The sequence below is a fragment of the Epinephelus lanceolatus genome, chromosome 14, assembly GCF_041903045.1.
Source record: "Epinephelus lanceolatus isolate andai-2023 chromosome 14, ASM4190304v1, whole genome shotgun sequence".
Classification (NCBI taxonomy): domain Eukaryota; kingdom Metazoa; phylum Chordata; class Actinopteri; order Perciformes; family Serranidae; genus Epinephelus; species Epinephelus lanceolatus.
The window spans coordinates 1,168,358-1,193,275 of NC_135747.1; the positions used below are offsets into that span (position 1 = coordinate 1,168,358).

Genomic DNA, 24,918 nt, shown 5'->3' on the forward strand with positions numbered 1-24,918 from the left:
GTGCTGAAAGTCTTTCCTCTGACAGGGGGCATTGAATGTCTGGAACAACCACCCCGTGTTCACCGGTGTCAAGGTCGCAAGGGGGCTGCTCTTCTGTTTGCTGGATCTATAATGTCAAATATTCATTCATAAATAAGAGGTACAGTGACTGCAAGCAAGTGAAGTAATGTCTTTACTTAAATGCTCTGTTATCTGAAAATTGTGGTTTTATTTAGTGTCATTTGAGAGAGATCATAATGTATTATAGACTCATTACAGAAACAAAGATGTTTCAGGCCTTTCACTTTTGTTGTAAATAATTTTGCCATCCAGCTTCAAAACCATAATATCAGATTTTTTTCACTGTAACTATCAAAAAGACAAAGGCTTGAAATGGCCTTATACTTAATGGAAACTATTATGTGGGTTACAATAAACTACAAAAAAAAAAAAAAAAAAAATTTCTTTAGATATAGAAGTAGTTTTGACTTCTCATCTAACCCTTTGTACTATTTACTTTAATGACTTTGTACATACCTCTACCAGGTCTGGTTCTGGCATGGGTGCTTGCAACATCCCTATCATCCAGAGTTGATTTGGTGTCAGATTTCCCTCAGTGCGCAAGGGGTGGCAGTTCCAGCTCTCTGTAAAGTGGTGCAGATCTGATCGGAGTCGTGGTATGAAGACATATCCAACACAGTAGAGGTGGACAGCATTGGATATGTCAAGAAATCCGTCTTCCTCCAAACCATGGAGTACATTGTAGTACTGACATGTTACGCTCCAAAGGTCTCTCCATAGCCTTTTCACTCTTGAACAAAGAAAGAGGGACAGGATCGTATGAAAATTTTGTGTAAGTTTTCATTCACACAGAATTTTTTCCAAAGATGCACACTTGTCACAAAACATCTAGAACAGCCTAAAATATGATTGAAAATGTTTCAAGACTTAGAAAATTACAATACTAATAATATATTTAGTCCTAACAATAAGTTAGAAGCATTTTAATATTTTCTGAAATAATTTAATTGTGATATGCAAATACCTCTGGTTATGGACGCTTTTGCCTGCAATGAAACTGCCACGACCTGTTCCTCGTACCGTAAACATGCATCTAGCAATGTCTACATTTTCAACACCTTGATCTGCTCAAACTCTGAAAGAGAAAAACAGACCAGGCCAACTGTATGAATTCCTGGATCATTCACTCATTCTTGGATTTAATCTGATTTTCAGTCAGACTTACTTTAGAAAATCTGACAAGCCTGTTAAAATAAAGCCTGTCTATGATTTAATAACATGAACTTGGAGGCCTGTAATGCTATGCTTAAAAAAGAAGTAGCTTGAAAAATGTAATGGACCCAACAGCAACACTCTGTGGCAACGGGTGATTATTGCATTTTACCGCAGCAGAAAAACTTTAAGGAACATAACACAGAAAAAAGCAAATTACATGCAAGTTAAACGACATTTATATACAAATATGGACCATGAAACAACCCAGACACATTTTATAAATATGGCTTGGACAGGGAGAGGTGATTTCTAGGTTATATATATATATATATATATATATATATACACATACACACATATATATACATATATATATATATATATATATATATATATATATACATATTTATGTATATATGTGTGTGTGTCCGTTTTCTTTTAATACTTATGCTTACTTGTCCCTTCATGAGGTACATCAATGCAATCTAATCAAACAACTGTGCCACATTTTCTTACTCCAGATGAGACAATAGTCCGTTCAGTTTTGACCAGTGTTGTCAAAGAGGTGTTAATTCAATTTTCTGTCTACTGTTGAAGGTGCAGACTGCAGTGCTTCTCAACTGGACTGCAATTTATTGAGACTTGGTTTTAATATTCTTCTCCTTCATGTTTAAAAAGGGAGTGGATTACATATAAGGAACAACCAAAGTCAGGCAAAAATGAACTCTGTTGTCTCAGCCAAAAAAAGAAATTGTAGTGGGGTTGTTGGATCAGGTTGCACAGATGTTCCTGATTAAGTGATGGCTTTATTTCATTCTCTTACATGCCACTACTCAGGTAGGTACCCCGCCCCCCCCATGTTGAAGCAGAGTAGGGATAAAACACCATGTTGCCCTCTTGTTGAAAAATATCTTGATCTTGATATCTCCTTTTTTAAATGACCAAAAACTGCATCTCTCTTCTAAACACACATTTTTGAGCACTTGCCTGGATGGCCACCCGTGTTTCTGCACCCCCTCCATGAAAAATCCAAAAGCTGTTTCTGCTTTATTGTTCCCGGCTGTATCCAAGTAAAAGATCTAGAACAAAGCAGAGCCTTTGTATAGTACTTCAACAAGACATAGACTAAATTATAGATTGAAAAAGAAAAAAATATATACCTTCCGTGAAAAGCCATCGATTGCTCCAAAAACTACAATGTTGTACCTAAAAAAGTTAATGGTTCAGGCTGTATATTGACTGAATTAAATAAAATCAAAAATAGCCTTGAAATAGGTCAGTTGGAGAAAGAACAATATACCTTATCAACTTGTGGTTTGTGTCAATATGGACGAGAGACAGGGGAGCAAGAACAGAGTATGTCCTTCTGGTGATGCAAGACAGCTGGATCATCCTGGAAATGACTCCGGCACCATCCACACGCTGCAATGACCTCCTAACCCGTCTCCATGGAATGCGATGCCCCGATGCTTCAAGAGAACCTTTGATAAGTCTATAACCTGCATGGGGCATTTGTGCTTTGATAGACCTAACTTTCTGATCAAGCACATCATCTGTTATGTCAGAATAACATTTCCTGACAGAAAGGTTATGGTCTTTCATCCTCCTGTAAAGAGACCTCGAAATTCCATGGAGGTCGGACAAAGAAGTCAGGGGTAACCCAGTGCTAAGCATATCTAATAGAGTCTGGCTTTCTATGGTTATCTGAGGTCGTCCGACACTGCCTCTTAATTCAGTCACAGCTACATCATGAAATAGTGGTGGGATGACCCTCTGTGACAGATAGCCGCTAACAATGTCAGACAGCTGCTGAAGACTAAGTAAAACACTATCAGGAATGTCCATATATGATGCTCCAGCTTGAAGAAACTGCAGCTCCTGAGCACAAACAAAGTGCAGGTATTCGTAATCAATGGGTTGTCTGTTAAGGTAGAGGCAACTCTATCCCTGACCCTACACAGAAGGTGCCACTGCATGGCTTCCTGCAACACAAGAAAACAAACTTCAGATGGTATGCTTCTGAAACAACAAAAAATAAAGATTAAAAGTAGATTACATAAAAGTTAGCAACAACGCTTTTAAGAAGTAACCTTGATAGCGATACATTGATTTCATTATTCTCTATATCCGACTGTGCCTACCAGGATGCCTGACTTATAGTTATGTATCAGGATGAGGATCAAGAATGGGGCCCAGCTCAGAATTGTTTTCAAATGGGAACCGCAATTAATGTAATTTTCCTTTGTGCTTAACAATACCCTTATAAATGACTATTGTCTAGATCTGAGTGCTGAGGATGATCTCAGGATGGTGACTGTGTGTTTTTAAGTAAGAGTGAAAACAGCAGCAACATACTGAAACATTTGTCAACCTAGCCCAGAATTTGATATCATTTGTACAAATTGATGAGGAAGGCTGATTCAGTACAACAGGAGGATTCAATCATACAACTGCAGAGCTGATATTCATTTTACTTGTTGATCAGAGCACAAGTACTAAGGACTTCTATTTTCTAAACATAAATCAGGAAACATCTAAAAGGGAATCGGTTTAGAATTAAATTGATAAGCAGAATCTATAATTGCAATGGTATACATAAAACTGTATCAATTCCCACCCCTATGTCTGTGATCATGCAGAGTACATGTGTCATTAAGGATCTATTCCTGCCGTGCTTGTTATACTACTGGGCAACAATGCAGAGAAGGTAATAGTTTATTTCTTACCACCCCCCCACCCACAATGACAATACTATGATAAAATGTACATGAAATTGAGGAGGGAAAAAAACTACCTGACCCTGAGGTCCATCAGGATGGTTCTCCATCCTCCTGTGAAGACAAGGAAAATTAATCTCCATGAGTAAAAACTGTTATAATAACAGGTACCTCAGTAACCTAACTGCTTTCAGGTATCAGTAACAGTGATTAATACAGTGTCTGTCATTTATGCAACTTCAGGAGACCAAGTGGATTATGATCAAACACTAATGGATGAAGATCAGTGAAAGTATGCCCCCTTTTATAACTCTTTACTTAATGTATCGCAGGAATGACTAAACGATCCACACACACACACCTGATGATTTGTTCTGATAGTATATCTAATTAAAGTGTATTTATTTATACATAAATAAGCTGCTATCTGTGAGATGAATCAAACTGTCACTGAAGCCAGGGCAGTAATAAGCTTGTCAGTCACTTCTGACGAGCGCAGAGCGCTAAGCTGGTTCGTCTGAATTATGAGTGTTAATGTCTGATAATGCTTTCTCTACTGGTTGGGAATAAAAAGCACCAGAAGAGCGACAAGTGTAAACTTAATAGCATCAATAAGACAGTAAAGTTACGCAAAACATACCTGTTATGATCGATGTTTGTCACCGTCGGCTAACTCTCCGTGTCTCCCTTACCGCCGGCTCACTGTGGGGGCGGAAGTTGTCACCCCGTCTCTTTGAGTGAGACTGACCAATCAGGAGGCTTCTTACAGTTTTCAGAGGAGGTCCCGCCCATGAGAGTCATGCAGAAACGCAAGCAAAACTTCAAGAAACGCAAACGAAAACTCAGGAAACGCAAACGAATCTGTGGTTCATGAGAACAATATTTTGGTTTGTAAACAAAACTTGTGGATTTATCAAGATACAATTTTAATCACAAATATATTTTATTCATTCATGGGCATTTTTTTGTATTTTTGAAATCATAATTTTGTTTGCAAAATATTTTTTTGTTTTCAAATCCATTCTTTTTGATTGCATATTAAAGACACAAAATTAACTCCATACTCCTGGTGGATAGACAGACCCTTGCAACCGGTTTCTACAAATTAAACTTAGGGGCGTTACCAGTCGGCCCTGTATGCACTACGTCATCGCAGGGGATCTCATTAGAGCTACGAGCCCGGCCAGGTGACGACAGGGACCTGTCACGGATCGGTCAGGGCTCTACCACAGGCCAAACGGAAATTTGAAGTGGCTGCATCCGTAAGTCCAAGATAACATATATTATGGGGCTGCTTAATGGGAATGCATTAGCTTGGGCTACAGATGTATGGAAGGGTCATCCTGCAGTTAGTTCCTCATATGCTAACTTTGAGATGAAAAGAAGTTTTTGATCATCCAGTCTGGGACAAAGATGATGCCAGACATCTTCTTCATATTCGTCAGGGTACCCGTGGTGTAGCGGAATATTCTGTTGAGTTCAGGACCATTGCTGCAGATTCTGGCTCTAATGATTCTCTCCAGGGTTTTTTTAAAAAATGGTTTTAATGATGTAATTAAGGATGACTTAGCAGCAATGGACGACAGAAATAGCCTTGACTCCCTCACCTCCTTGTCCATCAAAATAGATAATTGCCTACGAGAGCATCGCAGGGAGAGAGCTCACTGCCCACAATCCTGATCCATTCCTTATCATCCTTCTCCCCCTATCACGAGGACCAACCCCAGTAATCCTCCTGCAAGTGCTTCTGCTGCCATTTCCTTGCCTCTTGCTTCCTCCGGCCAAAAGGGGGAGCTCACCAGTAGCAGGACTGGTGAGTCAAACCTCCTTTTCCTTCCCACGTATGTAGTTCCAAGGCACACTGTGTCACTCACCAAACTTGTCCTCTGCTTCTCATTCTTTTATTCTTTTCTTATTTCAGGAAACCACCATGTGCAAATTCAGTTTCACTTCATCTCATCTCATCTCATCTCCTCTTACTCTGATAATTTTTGGACGGCCTTGGCTGAGACTGCACAATCCCCACATCGACTTGGCAGCAGGAAAGGTAGTGAGCTGGAGTTCCATCTGTCATTCGACATGCCTGCATGCCTGCTCTTCCCCCAGTGGGCACTGATACTCCATCTTCATCCAAACCAGAAACTCTTGATCTTTCCAACATTTCCCCTGAATATCATGACGGTAGTGAAGTCCTCAGAAAACAGCATGCCCTATCCCTACCACCTCACCACCCATACTATTGTGGAATCAACCTACTCCCAGGAGCACCTCTTCATACCAGTCCTTTGCACAACCTGTCCTGTCCAGAGAGAGAATCCATGGAGAAGTACATCAAGGAATCCCTTGCAGAAGGTATTATTCACTTAGCTTCCTCCACTGCTGGTTCTTTTTTTGTGTCAAAGAAGGATCACACACTCCGTCCTTGTATTGATTATTGTGGCTTTAACAACATAACAATCAAGAACAAGTATCCTCTGCCTCTGAAAAGTTCAGCTTTTGAGTCCCTGCATGGTGCCACAGTCTACACTAAACCGGACCTGAGAAACGCCTACCATCTGGTTCGGATACAGGAGGGAGATGTGGGGAAAACCGCCTTCAACACGCCCCTTGGACATTTTGAGTATCCGGTTATGCCCTTTGGGTTGACCAATGCCCCTGCTGTCTTCCTGGCTTTGGTTAATGATGTGCTTCGAGACCTGCTCAACTGCCCTGTCTTTGTTTACCTGGATGACATCCTGATTTTCTCCCGCAACATGGAGGAGCACATTCAACACGTCTGCCTGGTTTTGCCACGTCTTCTGGAGAATAAGCTGTACGTCAAGGCTCAGAAATGTGAGTTTCATGTCGATTCAGCAAGCTTTCTGAGGTACATCATTAAAGGTGGGGATGTGAGGACTGATCTTGACAAGATTCGGGCAGTGGCAGCATGGCCAACATGCACTTCAATAAAGCAGCTTCAATGGTTCCTGGGCTTTGCAAATTTCTACCGACGCTTCATTAGAGACTACAGTCGAATAGCTGCACCCCTGACCAAGCTCACCTCCTCTGTAGTTCCCTTTTCCTTGACCCCTGAGGCAGAGCAGGCTTTCACTGAACTCAAGAGGCACTTCACCTCTGCACCTGTTCTTGTTCAGCCCGACCCCTCACGTCAGTTCATTGTGGAAGTGGGTGCTTCAGGTACCAGGGTCGGAGCTGTGCTCTCCTAGCACTCTGCGTCAGATCAGAAGCTCCACCCTTGTGCTTTTTTTTTCTCGTCATCTGTCCCCTGCTGAACGCAACTATGACATTGGGAACTGTGAGTTGCTCTCAGTAAAGCTGGCATTGGAAGAATGGAGACATTGGCTGGAAGTTGCAGAGCATCCCTTCATTGTTTGGACTGATCATAAGAATCTTGCTTACATTCAAACAGCCAAACTCCTGAACTCAGACCAAGCTCATTGGGCATTGTTCTTTGATCACTTCCGATTTACACTCACCTATCACCCTGGTACAAGAAATATTAAACCAGATACTCTCTCTCACCAGTATGTCTGTGAGGAAACCTCTGCAGCACCTGACACCATCCTCCCTTCCTCCTGGGAGATTGAGTCTCTTGTCATAAAGTCACAGTGTGTTGTGTCTCATCAAGTATGTTAATTTTATTCATGTTCATGTTTAGTGTTTCATATTTTATGTCATGCCTTAGTTTAGTTGCATGTTTAGTCCTTTGTTGTCATGAGCACTTGTCATGAGCACTTTATGTTTAGTTAAAGTCACTCATGTCCAGTCTCGTCGTGCACTTCCTGTTTTGTTTTGTACTCACCTTTTCCCTCTCATTTCAGACCATGACTTCCTCCCTTTGTGTGATTTTCCTGCCATTGTGATTGTCTACCCCGCCCCTGATTGGTTTTACCTGTGTTCCCCTACGTCATGTATAAATAGTCCTTGTCTCCCTTTGTCTTGTTGCCAGTTTGTCTTGTTCAGTCTGTGTGATGCCAGGTTTTCATGTTATCAGGTTTGATTCTAAGTTGTGATATTTTTTGATCCTCATTGTGAGTGTTTTGTTTTGAACTTTGTATATCCTCCTTGAGAGCGCCTTTTGTTTAAATTGATTTTGCCAAGTAAAATACTTTTGTTAAACCTACTGTGAGTCGTGCATTTGAGTCCACCAGTTTCGTGTCTGAGGTCGTTACACAGTGCACCCAACCTCATCCAGGTAACGGTCCCCCAACTGTGTTTTTGTGCCAGACTCTGTCCACTCCCAGGTTCTCCAGTGGGTGCACTCGTCTCGCTTCACCTGCCATCCTGGAACTGGCTACACTCTCTCTCTCCTGAAGATGCTGATACTTGTGCCTTTGTTTCCGCCTGCACTGTGTGTGCTTGTGGAAAGTCCAACCACCGCTCTCCAGCTAGTCTGGTCTGCCCTCTGCCTACACCTGGCTGTCCGTGGTCCCATATTGCTCTTGATTTTGTCACCGGATTACCCCCATCCCAAGGTAACTAAACCATTCCCACAATAGTTGACCATTTCTCCAAAGCTGTGCATTTTGTGCATCTGCCTAAACTCCCCACCGCCCTTGAGACAACAGAGTTGCTCATCCATCGTGTGTCCATTTCCACGGCATCCCTTTGTCAGACAGAGGTCCACAGTTCATCTCTCAGGTATGGAAATTATGTTGTCAAGCTCTTGGAGCATCAGTTAGTCTCTCCTCTGGTTTCCATCCCCAGACAAATGGTCAAACTGAGCATGCTAATCAGGATCTGGAAGCTGCCCTTCACTGTGTGGTTGAGCTCTTCCTGGAGCTCACACCTTCCCAGGGGTGTAGTAAGCCCACAACTTACTGACCTGCGCTGCAACCAGTATGTCCCCTTTTGAGAGTATATTGGGCTATCAACCGCCTCTGTTCCCAGCTCAGGAAGAGGAGGTCTCTGTGATGTCAGTGCAGGCTCATCTCCGGCAATGCTGCAGGATCTGGAAGGTCATCGTGCTGCTCTGCCCCACATGGCCAACCGCAACCAGCGCCTTGCAGACCGCCATAGGATCCCAGCTCCCACCTATCAGCCAGGTTAGAAAGTTTGGTTATCCTCTAAAGACACTCGACTAAAGACTGGTTCCAAGAAACTCTCACCATGCTTCATTGGCCCTTATAAGATCAAAACTGTTACCAATTCATCTGTTGTTAAACTGAAGTTGCCCAGATCCATGAGGATTCATCCCACCTTTCATGTGTCTCAGTTGAAACCAGTCTCCCTCAGTCTGGAAGTCCCGATCCTCCTCCGCCCACCCAGATCATGGATGATCATATGGCCCTCACCATCCGGCAGCTGCTATCTATTTGCCGTCGTGGCCGGGGATATCACTACGTCATTGATTGGGAGGGATATGGTCCTGAGAAACGTTGCTGGATCCCTCAGCGTGTCATCCTTGATCCTGCTCTCATCAGGGACTTCCACCGGGGCCCATCCTGAAAGTCCTGGGGGTTAGCCTGGAGGCTCTCATTAAGGTGGGGTATGGTCACAGCCCTGGCTGTGCCATTAGTTTCCCTGTGCTTTTCCTTGTCGTCTGTTTCCCCTCCCCTTGTCTGTCTCTGTGTGTCTGTGCTGTGGGCGTGGCAACTCCCTCACTCTCCTGCATTCCTTCATTCATTCAACTCACCTGTTCTCTGCTGCCCACCTGACAACCATCCAGTAATCAACCCTGCAGTATAAAACACCGGCTCTCCTCTCCAGTCTTTGCCAGATCGTTGAGTCCACCACTGTGGTATAGTCACACTTCAGGCTGTTGTTGAATTGTGAATTCAACCCAGACTTTTGCTTGTGTACATTTTTTTTTTTGTCGATACTTACCTTGTATTTTCCTGTGTCATAGGATCACCACCTACCTGCCCGTCTGTTTGTTCTTCTGCCACACTCCCAGCCAGCCAAACCCCTCCAACATAGTTTGCTTCCTTGCCATCAACCCACTCTCCTCAGCCTCAAAACCCCTGGATTTCTCCCCATTGCCACATTCATTATCCTGGCAATAAAATCCCCTTTTTACACTATCTTCCTGTGTCTGTTCTGCATTTGGGTTCACCTGGTTGATTGTAACACTTTAATTTTATATAAAATGATGTTATCACAGGAGAAACTGTGATACATTGGTACATTGTGCATATTGTAGATTACAAACATAAGGGTGAAGATGATTATAAAATGCATTTTAGTAGAATGGTTACAGTAAACATGGCAGCTAAGACATCTGAATGTAATAGTAATTTTTATGTATTTGTTTCTGTATAATACAGAAATCTGTCATCTCAATCTGCTGTTGTAAAACTGATGAATTCACGGGTTAAAACCTGTGTGGTTTTAACAGGGAATGTGTTAGTAGCCAAATTTATAATAACTTTGGTATTATCACCCAACTCAAGCTACATAAGTCTGATCTTAGATAAGCCTGCTTAGATAAAAAAGGAGGTATGCTTTACACCAATGCATATAACAGCTGAGTGCTACTGTTGGTGTTTCCACGTATGTAGTAATTGCTTAACCACAGCGTGTTTTCAGCAGCTCATTTAGCCTCAGGAAGTGAAATCCAGTTAAGGTAAGGGGTGTGACGTTTCTAATACACGCTCTAAGTGTTGCACCAATCACAACAGACTGAGCGAGCTGACTAATCACAGCAGACTGGGCTGCTGGGGAGGCAGGACATAAGCCCAAAGAATGTTTCAGACAGAGGAGCTGCAGAAATGGGCAGTACAAAAAATGAATGTGTTTTTTTTTTAACATTAAGGCACATCTATTCCACTAGACCCCAATATTTAAATTTGACCCCAAAAATGAGCATAATAGGTCTTTAAGCAAACACAGTTTATATTAAATTCGCCCAAATATAAGTTCAGGAAACCTTGTCCTATAAAATGAGTACTATCTGCATGACTCTGTCTGAACTGACCCTTTAAAATAGGTTATATATACTACAGAACCTGTGTCTGGGTCTCATTGCAGAAAGCAGCTAGACAATGAAGCCCCAGGACGGTGTTCAGCCAGTGACCAGCAGCTTCCCTCCTTCCACACAGACTCCAGGACAGTTTGGGGACACACGAGTATGTAATCCTACCCACAGAGTGGGAGGTGTAGGGTCACCCGATCCCCATTCCAAGTGGCAGCACTCATCTGCTCAGGTGTCTCTTTGTAACAAAGTGTAGGCACGACAGGAGGACAGCCATTAGGACAGAAAGCCAGTGAAGAAAAAAGAGCAAGTAAAAGGGAGAGGGATATAGGGAGTTGGAGGGATATGGTCTTAGACAAAGCTCAGCTGAGTGTGGACAATGGCACAATGACTAAAAGCTTTGTGGAGATCAGTACGTTGGACATATCTTGTTCAGTCCCAGGAATACAACTAAACCAGTCTTTTGCATAAGGATTCCTAGTTGTTTTCTCTATGTACATCCTCTCCATTTATTCCACCATCTCTTTTTTTTGCAGATCCCGCCGCCAACACTGCTACTGCTGACACATCAACACCCCCAACAGTAAGTGGATAAATATAGTCAGTGAAATTAGTGCTGAGGCAATCAGCAGTGCCCCTGCACTGTTACTTGGGCTCTTGTTTTTGCTTCAAGGATCCATTACAACTGGTGACAATTAATACGGGACAAATATTAGCCTACATCTCAGTAATGTAGCTAAGACGTCAGTGAACAGTGAGGGTAGCAGCAGAGGTAAGAAGATACAGCGTTGCTGTGATAGAGTGAGTGTTGGGGGGGGGGGCAGACTTGTGAATGTGTGTGTGTGTGTGTGTGTGTGTGTGTCTCCAGGAGGGGCCTACTTGATGGCACTCAGAGCTTCTTTTAGAACAGAAACATATTCTTTAGTCCAGAGAACAGTCTTGATATCGCTTTGTCTGTTTTTTAATGTGTGACTGTTTGGAGGTCCACAATAGAAAATAGGTAAAATAAATGTCATACACATTGGTTAAACGCTGGTTAGATTCTCTGGGGGTGCAATTCTGTCAAGATATGTGAAGCGTCATTTCAAACTTAAGTGTCTCTATTCAAGCTAACATTCAGCATTGTACGAACAAATCTGCAAGCTTTCCTGGTTTTTCTGTCTACATTCCATTGCACTCTGATATTTTAGTTTGCACTGCTGACATTTCTTGAAAGGACCAGAGCGCAGCAGTGACCATACTAAACCCTTCAACATCACCCTTATTACTGGATTAAACCCAGGTACTGCTGGTTTACTGTAATGCAGAGCTGTAAGTACAGACTGGCCTTACAGCCACATCATCAGCCCAAACATCTCCTTTGCCAAGATGTTCTAAAGACATCTTGAAATCTTGGATAAAGTCTTCAGACTTGTGTCTCAGCTGTCACTAACGACTCAGTAGATGCCTTAATTAAAGAAATCCCCAGCTGTTAGAGTCATGTGGGTCATTTCGCTCTCCACTGCCCCCTTTCAGGAGCTTAAGACGGAGGTACCTGGACAACTGGACCCCTCGAGGATAGAGGTGGTTTCAGTAACAGAGGAAGACCTCCCCACTGTTGAGACCCCCAACACACTAAACGTCAGCCCCCTGGGTAGTTTTGCTGCTGACCCTGAATCAGGGGGCCATCCTGCCAAACTTGAAGAGCCCCAGCCTCCAGCTGCACCTAGCCTGACCATGCCAATCACCAAGGTGCAGCCATTTATCCACGGTGAGACCCTGTGATGTTATTAATGGATATGAAGATGAGTGCACACAGGGAGCGTTACAGTGGGCTTTGCTTGAAATGTGAGATGATGTGACTGACTGACTGTGTTACAAGGATAATAGTGCTACAGCCCACATTAAATTATGTGTACTAGTCTTTAGCTCTTAGTTCCTTAATCCTCTTCACTTTCCTACTGGAACACTGGAGTCAGAGTTGGGTGTGAGGAGAGAAAGTAAATGGTAAATGGACCTGCATTTGTATAGCGCCTTTCTAGTCATCCGACCAAGCAAAGCCTTTTTACACTACAAGTCACATTCACCCATTCACACGCATACATTCATAAACTGGTGGCCGAGGCTACCATACAAGGTGCCACCTGCTACTCAGTTTTTAACACACACATACACACACACCGATGGAAGCATCATCCGAAGCAATTTGGTGTTCAGTATTTTGCTCAATCTACATCATGACGCTGTACTAAATGTTGCATGACTTTCATGGTTTTTGCATTAATTTGAATGACCAGGATCATGTATATTTAAGACTTAGTTATTACCAATATTTTACACTCATTTTTAGGATGTTTTCCACTACAACAGACAGCAGACTTGAACACTAGCATACTGTATGTCCAAACAGCCACAGCAACTACACAGTCAACAACACACAACACACATAGTGATCCAATGTTCTAACAGAGATGTTTTAGGTTACATTTACACTACACACATTTACAGCTCTGGAATCATACTGGTTAGGTAAGAACACTATGAACTCTGATGGTACCAAACAACTACATGAGAGCATTTTGTCATCTTTTGAGTTGAAGGTGTATTAGATTATAAGGCTGGTGTTATCTTCTAGTTTTCTCTTTGGAAAATGGAAAGCTCCAAACTAATAATTAATGTATCTACTAACAAGTACTGTGTGTGTTTAAAAGCCTGATAGATCTTCTTCCTCTGTGCCACAGAGCACTAGTGTTGTCCAAATCTATTAAATCACATCAGTGAGCCACATTGTTGTTGCACTGGGTGACATGTTCCTTCATTACCATGAACACACCCACTGGAGTTTATTTTGTCTGTATCCCACATACACTGCCCTGCTACCACAAATACTCAATAAGGCCCCAATGACAAAGAAAGTCTTTTGCTGGTTGCAAAACGTGAGGAGCATTGCACTGCTTTTTTTTTTTTTTTTTTTTTTAAATTGAATGCCTCTAGTAAAAAACGCCTGCTGCACCTATTTATTGTTGCCAAGCAAACAACTCATCATCTCTTCACCCTAACCTTCCTGTGTAATTAATTTTGGCTTGCTAATACTACCCACTTATTTTCACAGTAATTAGTAGCTAGTTCCTAAAATGGACAGGCAGAGGGTACTTGCTGTTGCTCTGGTTGAGGGTGAGAGGCTGTCAGTAAATAGTTTGTTGGGCACAGGGAAATGGACATCTGTGTGGGTACATGAGAGATCGTGGGAACTGCAGTTTGTTAAGTCGTATAGCTCTAGATCCATCAACTGCTTACACCAGTTTCTCCTCTGTGGTTTACCAACTGTCACTGTATTTCTGTTGTTGTGACAACCACAGGAGGCTCGCCTCTCAAATCATCTGATTGGACAAATTGGAAAAGAACAGAGACGACATGGGGCATTTTTCCTCTCTGAGTTGAAGTTTTTTCAACCTAAGGAATTCAGAGCACTCCGGCAAAGATGGCAGGTGCCAAGAGCGCAGAAATGTGAGGCACGTCGCAATGCAAAAATAGCGATGCTTTCTGTGTGATCGAAGCCTAGATCATCAAATATGGATTAATCTGCTACTGAAAGTAGTCTATGACAAATGTACTATTTCCACCTGTTTGAGTAACTTTTGAAAAACAAACTACAGTGACTAGCTGTTTTAGGACATTTGTGAGTCTGTTTTAGAAAATCAAACTATATATTTGTAAGGTGTTCTTAAAGCCTCAGTGTGTAAAAATGGTGAGTAACAGTGACATCAGCGGTCAGATTCTAGATTGCAGCACTCACTCGCGCTCACTCACTCACCCACCCCCCCCCCCCCCCAGTCGGGTAAGTGACGGTGGCCTCATAGGACAAAAAGCCTTGCGCGGACAGCAAAGTTTTTCGAGTTTTTCAGGAGTATCTAGCGACGAGGTGAATATTTATTTAGGAATCTAAACCATGCCACAATATGTTATAGCTCACCAGTGAGATATAGGTTATCTGTGAGATATATGTTAGGAGTGTTTTATTTCTAACTGTTTTGGTAACACCAGCATTAGCACAGTAATGCTAAAATAACACGTTTTATGTGATAGTCACAGCACAGTGCGGCAAATATAGGTTGGTACGATTATAATATATGCCTTTCCAGAGTGTTCTTCCACAGGACACAGGGAGATGAGGAAGAGGGAGAGGGAGAGGAGGAAAACCAGGGGAAGGGGGCGAGGGGGTAGAGGCGGTGCAGGAACGGCCAGGTGAAGAGGCGTGTCTCGGCTACCCAGAGGAAAGAGGAGGAGGAGAGGGTGGCAGCCTCCGCAGCAGCGCGAGAGGAATCAACAGATTAGGCTGTAGGCTAGACTAACCATTTAGCTGTAGCTCTGGGATAACGTTAGCCAAGGCTAGGATAACGTTAGCACTTAAACATAGCTATCACTTGAACTTAGACAAGAGGGAAAAGTAGTTGCAAACATGAAGCCAAAATGATTTTAAAATATCAGATTGAATTACCTGTCTAGCAGAAAGCAGGCAACCTCCACATCCCTTGTGAAATCCTTCTCCTTCAGGAGTTCTTTCCACCTGGAATAAGCAACGCCGATATTCACTCGTGTTTTGTCCCGTCCTCGCTTATCTGATCGTTTTCTTTTATTTGGTGGCGTGGTTTCCCTCTTACGGGGCAAAACATATGTGTGGTCCTCCATTTAAAGTGCGACAGAATCATAAAAGTACAAAGCAGGTTCACGCAGAAGCGCCCTGGATTGATCTTCACCTTACCATCTCCAGTGACGGCAAGTTCTAGGTAAACACGAAAGGCGAAGCGCGTATATCCCTTTCGGCCACTGTATTCAAATATGACGATGCAAGAGGGCATCCTCCAGCAGACCGCGCCCTGCCTGTGTATATATAGAGAAATCATTCTAAGCCTATGAGAAAGCTTCCATTTGTATGTGAATTGCATTACACTTTAGTAAATATATATATATATATATGAAAGCAATAGTTGATATTTGCTAATAAACAACCACATAAATTACACATTGTAACTCAGTAGCATGAATGGACTTGGAGTGCCACTAAGGGTCAAATAATGATACAAGTAATGAAACTTGGCGAAAATGGTGTTTCAAACTTGGTGAAAATGGTGTTTCATAAGGTGCGCAATGCTGTAGCTAAATGATAGAAATGTCTTTTCTCTGAAGTTAAACTATCTCCTCCTGATGTTTAATGGTTGGCAGCTCATATAGTATAATATTTAAACAGTGTAGATGTTCATGAACTATTTTGTGTCAACAGAGGATGACTTGGAGAAAAGCTGGAAGGACAGACTGCTGGCACACCGCTCTGAGCTGCTAATTGCTTCATGCCTCATCATGGTGGTCACTCTCGCTCTCGGCATCGGCCTCGGAGGTAAGGAGCTCAGCGCTGTGTGCACTTCCATTTGGTTATAATAGAGCCACTGTAGCATGGACTGCCTTTGCTCCATCAATATTTGATGTGGTCCTGTTATACAATTTAGGTCCCTCCCACACGGTGCAGTGCAGTCAGAATATATGAGGTCACTGACACATTGTCTTCCCACATACAGCTTTAATTTGACTTTTTACAGAGTGCCTGCAATTTTAGGGGAAGGGAAATTAACATGTTAGTTAAGTTAACATGAAAAAAGTCATCATGTGGTGTCAAATTCTTTGTAATCAATAACTGTGAGGTGTCTCTGACCCACAGACATCAGCAGACATTTGGTATTTTTCCCTCTGATACCCTGATGGAACTGCGCTGCTGCCATCTTTACTTCGATGCAGTTAGATTACCATCTCATACATTCAACCTAAGATTTTGGAGGTTGAAAGTAAATTTTGAAGGTGTTAAATGGTTTCAAAACAGAAGAATGGGATATAAACGGTGTAAAATAAATCTGAATGTCTGAAATAATTCTTTACTTACACTGTGTGCAGTTAAATATTTTCAATGTTGCAAAGATGTGTCTTTAAGGCTTTGAAAGATTAACTTTTCAGACACTCTAGTCTGCTTGTCCAGTTTTGCATTCTGGGTTTACTGACAGGGTTTTATAGTGGAAACAGTGTGAAACTTGAAATAAGAAATTACTTTCAGCCTTCCAAATCTTTGTTTGAATGTTTTGAGGTGTAACAGGAATCTAACCTCATATACTTCCTGCTTATTTTGGGACTTTTTGACTTCAGTCTGATTTAAGTCACCAGGGAAACACATGATGAGCTGGATTAGGATCAAGTGACAGACTTTGGCATTCCACTGTCTGGCCTAAAAAACCCTGGTCACCTTGTCTGTAAAACAGCACCAAAATGGCCAATATTAAAGGACAACTTCGGTATTTTTCAACCTGGGCTCTATTTCCCCATGTGTATGTGTGCGTATGACTCATGGGTACCACTCGTTCTAAAATTGGTTCAGTATTGAGGTGCGAAACAAGCTAAAACAGTAATGGGGGCAAATGCGTCCCGTATAAAAGTGCTTTTTTTTTGCCACTGACCAGTTCAGATCGCCAGTGCTATCTCTGTAGATAGCATATTGTAGCGGCCCTGGGGCAGTGGTGAGTGTAAATGAGTGGAGTCAGCTGTCAGTCAGTGTTGGAGCAGAGAGGGGGAGGGCGGCCCCGCTCGGTACTGTAAGTGAGTATGTGTGTGTGTTATGCTAGAAGAGTCAGAGAACGGAGTCTTTTACATGCTACCCCTTGGACTGTTACCAGAGTTTTTGGAGTGCTCAAATAAACGTGCCTTTTTCCCGAACACAAGAACAGGATGTCGCGCAACACCCCGTACAGCTTTCATAGGCTGAAGTTGTTGCTGAAGTTGTGGCTAGTTGTGCTACAAATGGATGCTAACACTCCTCTCCAGACACTGCACCTTGCAGACCATCGGGTCTGCAGTGCTCACTTCTGCTAAGATGACTACTGCCAGCCGAAGAAGAGAAGACATCCAATCCCGAAACACCTGTTCCTCAAGAAAATGGCTGTCCCACAAGTAGAGAGAGCTACAGACACAGTGGAGCAAAGCTCATGACATCACACAATCCAGAGGTAAGGGAAATGCTAGTATGCTATTTACAGAGATAGCACTGGGGATCTGAACCGATCAGTGGCGAAAAAACACACACTTCATACACACATACTCACTTACAGTACCGAGCGGGGCCGCCCTCCCCCTCTCTGAACACTGACTGACAGCTGACTCCACTCATTTACACTCACCACTGCCCCAGGGCCGCTACAATATGCTATCTACAGAGATAGCACTGGCGATCTGAACCGGTAAGTGGCGAAAAAAAGCACTTTTATATTCAATTCAATTTCAATTCAATTTTATTTATAAAGCCCAATATCACAAATCACAATTTGCCTCACAGGGCTTTACAGCATACGACATCCCTCTGTCCTTAAGACCCTCACAGCGGATAAGGAAAAACTCCCCAAAAAAAACCCCTTTAACGGGGAAAAAAAAAACGGTAGAAACCTCAGGAAGAGCAACTGAGGAGGGATCCCTCTTCCAGGACGGACAGACGTGCAATAGATGTCGTACAGAACAGATCAGCATAATAAATTAACAGTAATCCATATGACACAATGAGACAGAGAGAGAGAGAGAGAGAGAGAGAGAGAGAGATGCAGGTAATGACAGTAGCTTACAACAACATTAATGAAAGTAATAATATTATAGTTATAGTTCTGGCTACTGTGGTACAATATGTTGAAAGTATGTATTAATATCTGACAGTATACATGTGTGACAATAGTCATATGTGTATAATAACAGTAGAAGTATGACTAATGACTAATGATGGCAGCAGCAGCAGGAGGCATCTGGCAGGACCACGGCAGCAGCACAACCACACACGTCACACTGTCCAGGCACCGCTGTGATATGAGTTAATCTGAGAGACAGTGGAGCACAAAGGCTCCGGAGAAGAAGCCGAGTTAGTGACATCCAGAATGGCCGAGTTAGCAAGATGCAGTAATAGGATGAGAGTTAGAGAGAGAGAGAGAGAGAGAGAGAGAGAGAGAGAGAGAGTTAGAGAGAGAGGGAGAGAGAGGGAGCCCGGTGTATTATAGGGGGTCCTCCGGCAGACTAGGCCTAAGTCAGCCTAACTAGGGGCTGGTACAGGGCAAGCCTGAGCCAGCCCTAACTATAAGCTTTATCAAAGAGGAAAGTCTTAAGTCTAGTCTTAAATGTGGAGACGGTGTCTGCCTCCCGGACCGTAACAGGAAGATGATTCCACAGGAGAGGAGCCCGATAGCTGAAGGCTCTGGCTCCTGATCTGCTTTTGGAGACTTTAGGGACCACGAGTAACCCTGCGTTCTCAGAGCGCAGTGTTCTGGTGGGATAATATGGCACTATGAGCTCTCTAAGATATGACGGAGCTTGACCATTTAGAGCTTTATAAGTTAACAGTAGGATTTTAAATTCAATTCTGGATTTTACAGGGAGCCAGTGCAGAGAAGCTAAAACAGGAGAAATATGTTCTCGTTTCTTAGTTCCTGTTAGTACACGTGCTGCTGCATTCTGAATTAGCTGGAGAGTTTTTAAGGACTTACTAGAGCTACCTGATAATAGAGAGTTACAGTAATCCAGCCTTGAGGTAACAAAAGCGTGGACCAATTTTTCTGCATCTTTTCGGGTCAGGATAGGCCTAATTTTCGCAATATTACGCAGATGAAAAAATGCAGTCCGTGAGGTTTGCTTTAAATGAGAATTAAAAGACAAATCTTGATCAAATATTACTCCGAGGTTTCTTACGGTAGTGCTAGAGGCCAGAGCAATGCCATCTAGAGAAACTATGTCATCAGATAAAGAGTCTCTGAGTTGTTTGGGGCCAAGAACAATAACTTCAGTTTTGTCTGAATTTAACATCAGGAAATTGGTGCTCATCCAATTTTTTATGTCTTTAAGGCAGTTATGGAGTTTAGTTAATTGATTACTTTCTTCTGGCTTCATCGATAAATACAACTGTGTATCATCCGCATAACAATGGAAGTTTATAGAGTGATTTCTAATGATGTTACCTAAAGGAAGCATATATAGAGTAAATAGGATTGGTCCGAGCACAGAACCTTGCGGAACTCCAAAACAAACTTTGGTACGTAAGGATGATTCATTACGAACGTCAACAAATTGAAAACGATCAGATAAATAAGATTTAAACCAGCTTAGTGCTGAACCTTTTAGGCCAATTAAGTGATCCAGTCTCTGCAGTAGAATTTGATGGTCAATTGTGTCAAACGCCGCACTAAGATCTAATAAAACAAGAACAGAGACGAGTCCTTTGTCTGAAGCAATCAGAAGGTCATTTGTAATTTTAACTAGAGCTGTCTCAGTGCTATGATGCACTCTAAATCCTGACTGAAATTCCTCAAATAAATTATTATCATGGAGAAAATCACACAGCTGGTCTGCGACTACTTTCTCAAGGATCTTTGACATAAAGGGAAGATTAGATATTGGTCTATAGTTGGCTAACACCTCTGGATCCAGGGTGGGCTTTTTTAGGAGAGGTTTAATTACAGCTACCTTAAAAGACTGTGGTACATAGCCTGTTAATAGGGATATATTGATCATATCTAATATATGAGTGTTAACTAAAGGAAAGACCTCCTTAAGTAGCCTAGTTGGGATGGGGTCTAAGAGACACGTTGATGATTTAGATGAAGAAATCACTGCGGTCAATTCTTGAAGAGAAATTGGGGAGAAGCAATCTAAATATATATTAGATTCTACAGCTGTGTTTGAGGTTAGATAGGTAGGCCTACCATCCGAGGGCAGGAGGTCATGAATTTTGCCTCTAATAGTTAGAATTTTGTCATTAAAAAAGCTCATAAAATCATTACTGCTAAGGGCTAAAGGAATACAAGGCTCAATAGAGCTTTGACTCTCAGTCAGCCTGGCTACAGTGCTGAAAAGAAACCTGGGGTTGTTCTTGTTTTCTTCTATTAATGCTGAGTAATAGTTTGCTCTGGCATTGCGGAGGCCCCTCTTATAAGTTTTGAGACTGTCTGTCCAGATTAAACGAGATTCTTCCAGTTTGGTTAATCGCCAATTCCTTTCAAATTTTCGCGATATTTGTTTTAACCTACGGGTTTGAGAGTTATACCAAGGAGCAAACTTTCTTTGCTTTGTTAACTTCTTTTTAAGAGGAGCTACAGAGTCGAGCGTTGTTCGCAGCGAGCCTACGGCGCTATCAACAAAATGATCAATTTGGGAGAGGTTAAAGTCGGCACGGGAAACCTCTGTTACTGAAGGTATTGGTATTGAATTTAACGACGAAGTAATCTTTTCCTTAAATTTTGTGACAGCACTATCTGATAAACATCTAGTATAGTAACTGTTGCTAAGTGGCGTGTAATCGAGTAAAAAGAAATCAAAAGTAATCAGATAATGATCTGATAGCAAGGGATTCTGTGGAAAGACTTTTAGGTTATCAATTTCAATTCCATACGTCAGAACTAGATCGAGGGTATGGTTAAAACAGTGAGTGGGTTCATGTACACCCTGACTGAAGCCAATGGAGTCTATTAATGAGATAAACGCGGTAGCCAGGGAGTCATTATCAACGTCGACATGAATGTTAAAATCGCCTACAATAATAACTTTATCTGATTTAAGAACTAAACTGGATAAAAACTCTGAGAATTCAGATACAAATTCAGAATACGGGCCAGGAGCACGGTACACTATAACAAATAAAAGTGGCTGCGAGGTTTTCCAGGTCGGATGTAAAACACTAAGAAGGAAAACACTATATGGGACGCATTTGCCCCCCATTACCGTTTTAGCTCGTTTCGCACCTCAATACTGAACCAATTTTAGAACGAGTGGTACCCATGAATCATACGCACACATACACATGGGGAAATAGAGCCCAGGTTGAAAAATACCGAAGTTGTCCTTTAAAGAGGATCTTTACACCTTTTTGGTTTGTTTATGCACTACACATATCACATAGTAGATTCTTGGCATATTATTCCAATTCAGATATGTTTTTTCCAACAATACACATATTGTGAATAAAAACAGCTCAGAAAGCTTTCTCCTCAAAACTAACTTGTATATTTCTGTTTGAAAGTTTAGTTTAGCTGAATTCAATGACCCCCCCCCCCCACACACACACTGTGGGGTAATGGGTAAAACTATGAGGTCTACTGTGAATGTTTGCTGTGCCAAGTTGGCACATTTGTGCTATGTGCGTCGTTTCCACTGAAAACAAGTTAGGCTGTAGTCCATGAAATCAGCCCCTTCTTTAGTGAGTAATGTGATTGAAACTGACAGGACACTAAGGTCAGTAAGCTCAGCTCAATACACAATTTCAGTATATTACAACTAAGCTGAAATTTTAAAAATGTAATCATTTCTTCCAAAAGCGACCATCCTTATCTAGACACAAGAAGCAAGCCACAAGACACATAGCTGAGGGACACTATGAACAAGGCTGGATTTTTTCTTTTTTTCTTTAAACAATTGTGTTTATTGGCTTTTTTACATTTTTTCCAACCAAGAACAACAACTAAAAACAAGTAAGGTACGAAATAAAACATTAACAGTAAGGCATCATCTTATTAACAGCTGCTACAACAGGGCAATACAGTGAGTATTTTTCCAAGGTTCAAAATAAATAATCAGAAATGATACCTGTACAAATATTGAAAGACTAAAAGAAAGCAAGGGATAAAGAAAAGAAGCCCATTACATTTTTGCATTCAAGAGATTAAGACAGGCAGATGTCTATAGCCTTCTCCCCCCTCTAGAAAAAACAACCCCATATCCTATCAAAATTGGAATATTTACCCTTAATTGTAAGGATAAGTTTTTCTAGGGCATGGGAGTGTGACAGTCCATTAAGCCAGGTTTGTAAACTTGGTCTCAGGTGGGTTTCCAGAATCTGGCTATGGTGTGTTTTGCTTGTAGTAAGCAGTAGAGTGTCATTTTCTTATCTGCCTTGCTTAGTTTACAATTTATGGCAAAAATTCAAGGATACTCAGTTTGGGGCATACAGACAACTTGACACCTATGACATGTGAAAGGATATCCAAAACCTCTATCCAGAATACCTAGATATTTGGGCAGTCCAATGAGCAATGAAATAGCATGCCCTTTATTCCACATTTATTACATGTGTCAGGAGTATTGGGGTCAAATTTATTTAACAAGGTTGGAGTTACATATATTTTCATTTATCCACTTATATTGGAGTAATTTAAAATGGGTGTTTGTGGATTGTGTTTGAGCTTTCAAGCAAAGTGACTGCCAGTCTTCCACTGAGATTTCGCTTTTTAAGTCCTCACTCCATGCAAGTCTCTTCATTTCTGAGGATATCTGGGAGCGGTCCATGATTGTTTTGTAGAATCCTGAAATCAGGCCTCTCTTTGAATTGTGTTTTACAGCTATTTGTTCCCTAGAGGTAAGAGCAGGTAAGGATAAGGATGTATCTTAGATATGTAGCTCCTAATCTGAAGATATTTTTCAAAAATGTTTTTGCTGGATATCAAACTTGTGTTTCAAGTCTTCAAAGGACATGAGAGTGCCATTGTCAAATGAATCTGCTATTTTACCTAGGCCTTTATCAACCCAGATTTTGAAGCTCATATCATTCTTACCAGGTGTGAAGTCACAGTTACCCCAGTTTGGAGAGAATTGGTATAGAGCTGCTTATGCTTATGTACCTCATACCATACTTATATTGTATTTTTAACAAAGGGATTCTGTGTAAATTTCTTTAGTTCTTTAAATTTAGCTGAATACAGATATGAATTGAGTGGTAGAGGAGATGTATTATATATTTCAATGCTCATCCAGGTCATTGGGTGTCTCCATTGTGAACCAGCAGGAGGCAGTAGAGAGTTGGGCTGCCCAAAACTACCACTGGAGGTTTGGGAGTTGAAGGCCTCCTCTTTCATAGGGCAGATATGGCAGAGATAATTGTGTATGTGTAGCCCGTCTATTGTTCCAAATGAAATTGCAAATCATACTTTTAGTTTTTGAGAAAAAAAAATGAGTAGGGTGAGGAAGGGGGATAGATTGAAAAAGTTAAATAAATTTCAGGAGAATATTCTTTTTAAGAATACTGATTAATCCTATCATAGAAATTGGTAGCACTAACCACCTGATAATTCGTTCAGACACTGATTCGACATCTGGATCATAATTTGCAGATACTATTTAGTAGGGATGCACTGAAATGAAAATTTGTGGCCGAAGCCGAATAAAATTAAATGCTTGGCCAAATACCAAGTACCGAATACCGTTGTTTAGTTTTTCATTAGTTTTTGCAGATGAACCCCCTCCAGATTAGTGTTGTCACGGTACCAAAATTGAGACCCATGATACGATATCAGTGAAAGTATCACGGTTCTGAGTAGTATCACGATACCACAACGAAAATGAGGCAGATGTGCCTTTTGTTATTTATAAAAAGATAAATCACTTCTCTATAATACATTAATGATATTTCAATGGAATAAATTACTTACTGACTTATTCATACTTCAAAAACAGCATCAATAAGTGATTAACATAGCGGGGATCAAAATAAAATAAATAAATAAAATAAAAATCAACCAGTCACCCTCCTCCCCTGACAAGTAAAGAACAGTCCCTTCATAAGTAAAGAACAGTCCCTAAAGTGCGGTGAGGTTTGTGAGCCGTTACCTGCCACAAAGAGTAATGTGAACAGCTCGTTTCTCCTCTGACACATCACATACCTGTGTGCTGCCACGGCTCGGCTGTCCAGGTACTTTTGGGCAGTCATGACACCAAGAAGAGGACATCATTGGAGCCGGACTTCTCCGTCGCCGGTAAGCCTATGGCCGTCGTATTTGACAGGAATACATTCCTGTCTGTGTCTGTGACCCCCGTTCAACCCACAACCGGCGGGATTCGCCTTTAGTTTCTGCTGATGGTTGAAATCTGTACTCGCACAGTGTGCTGAATGATTTAATTTGCTCAAACAAAACTATTATAAGTTGCAAATGCAAGTGCAGTGACGGACGGAGTAAAATATCGCCACACTGCCGACATTTTACTCCGTCCGTCACCGCATGCTGTTTGATTGCGTTATCAAAACACGCCGCTATTATTCGGCCT

General features: G+C 41.8%; 2 protein-coding genes and 1 long non-coding RNA gene across 6 annotated transcripts in view; 1 reads left to right on the plus strand and 2 right to left on the minus strand.

Moving 5' to 3' along the window:
• Nucleotides 1-80: 80 nt before the first annotated feature.
• LOC144466842 (uncharacterized) lies at nucleotides 81-1,525 on the minus strand. Its single transcript, XR_013493245.1, has 3 exons — nucleotides 1,025-1,525; nucleotides 517-790; nucleotides 81-106 (listed from the first exon to the last, which is right to left on the minus strand). It is a non-coding gene; the product is annotated as an uncharacterized LOC144466842 (long non-coding RNA).
• A 141-nt stretch (nucleotides 1,526-1,666) lies between these two features.
• On the minus strand, nucleotides 1,667-4,675 carry LOC144466841 (uncharacterized). Of its 2 annotated transcripts, none has more exons than XM_078174264.1 (5): nucleotides 4,573-4,675; nucleotides 4,010-4,046; nucleotides 2,516-3,197; nucleotides 2,376-2,421; nucleotides 1,667-2,294 (listed from the first exon to the last, which is right to left on the minus strand). In XM_078174264.1, the coding sequence occupies exons 3-5, from the start codon at nucleotides 3,058-3,060 to the stop codon at nucleotides 2,049-2,051; spliced, it is 837 nt and encodes a 278-aa protein (XP_078030390.1). In that variant the 5' UTR covers nucleotides 3,061-3,197; nucleotides 4,010-4,046; nucleotides 4,573-4,675; the 3' UTR covers nucleotides 1,667-2,048. The 2 variants fall into 2 exon arrangements, with proteins under 2 accessions (XP_078030390.1, XP_078030391.1); XM_078174265.1 differs by having other exon boundaries at nucleotides 4,015-4,046; nucleotides 4,573-4,654.
• Nucleotides 4,676-9,974: 5,299 nt separating this feature from the next.
• tmprss3a (transmembrane serine protease 3a) overlaps nucleotides 9,975-24,918 on the plus strand; it is a 120,626-nt gene continuing 105,682 nt past the window's right edge. For all 3 annotated transcript variants that reach the window (XM_033617804.2, XM_033617806.2, XM_078174259.1), the window contains exons 1-4: nucleotides 9,975-11,257; nucleotides 11,382-11,428; nucleotides 12,361-12,595; nucleotides 16,106-16,219. In XM_033617804.2, coding sequence (XP_033473695.1) covers nucleotides 11,191-11,257; nucleotides 11,382-11,428; nucleotides 12,361-12,595; nucleotides 16,106-16,219 — 463 coding nt within the window. In that variant the 5' untranslated portion in view covers nucleotides 9,975-11,190. The remainder of the gene's footprint in view (nucleotides 11,258-11,381; nucleotides 11,429-12,360; nucleotides 12,596-16,105; nucleotides 16,220-24,918) is intronic.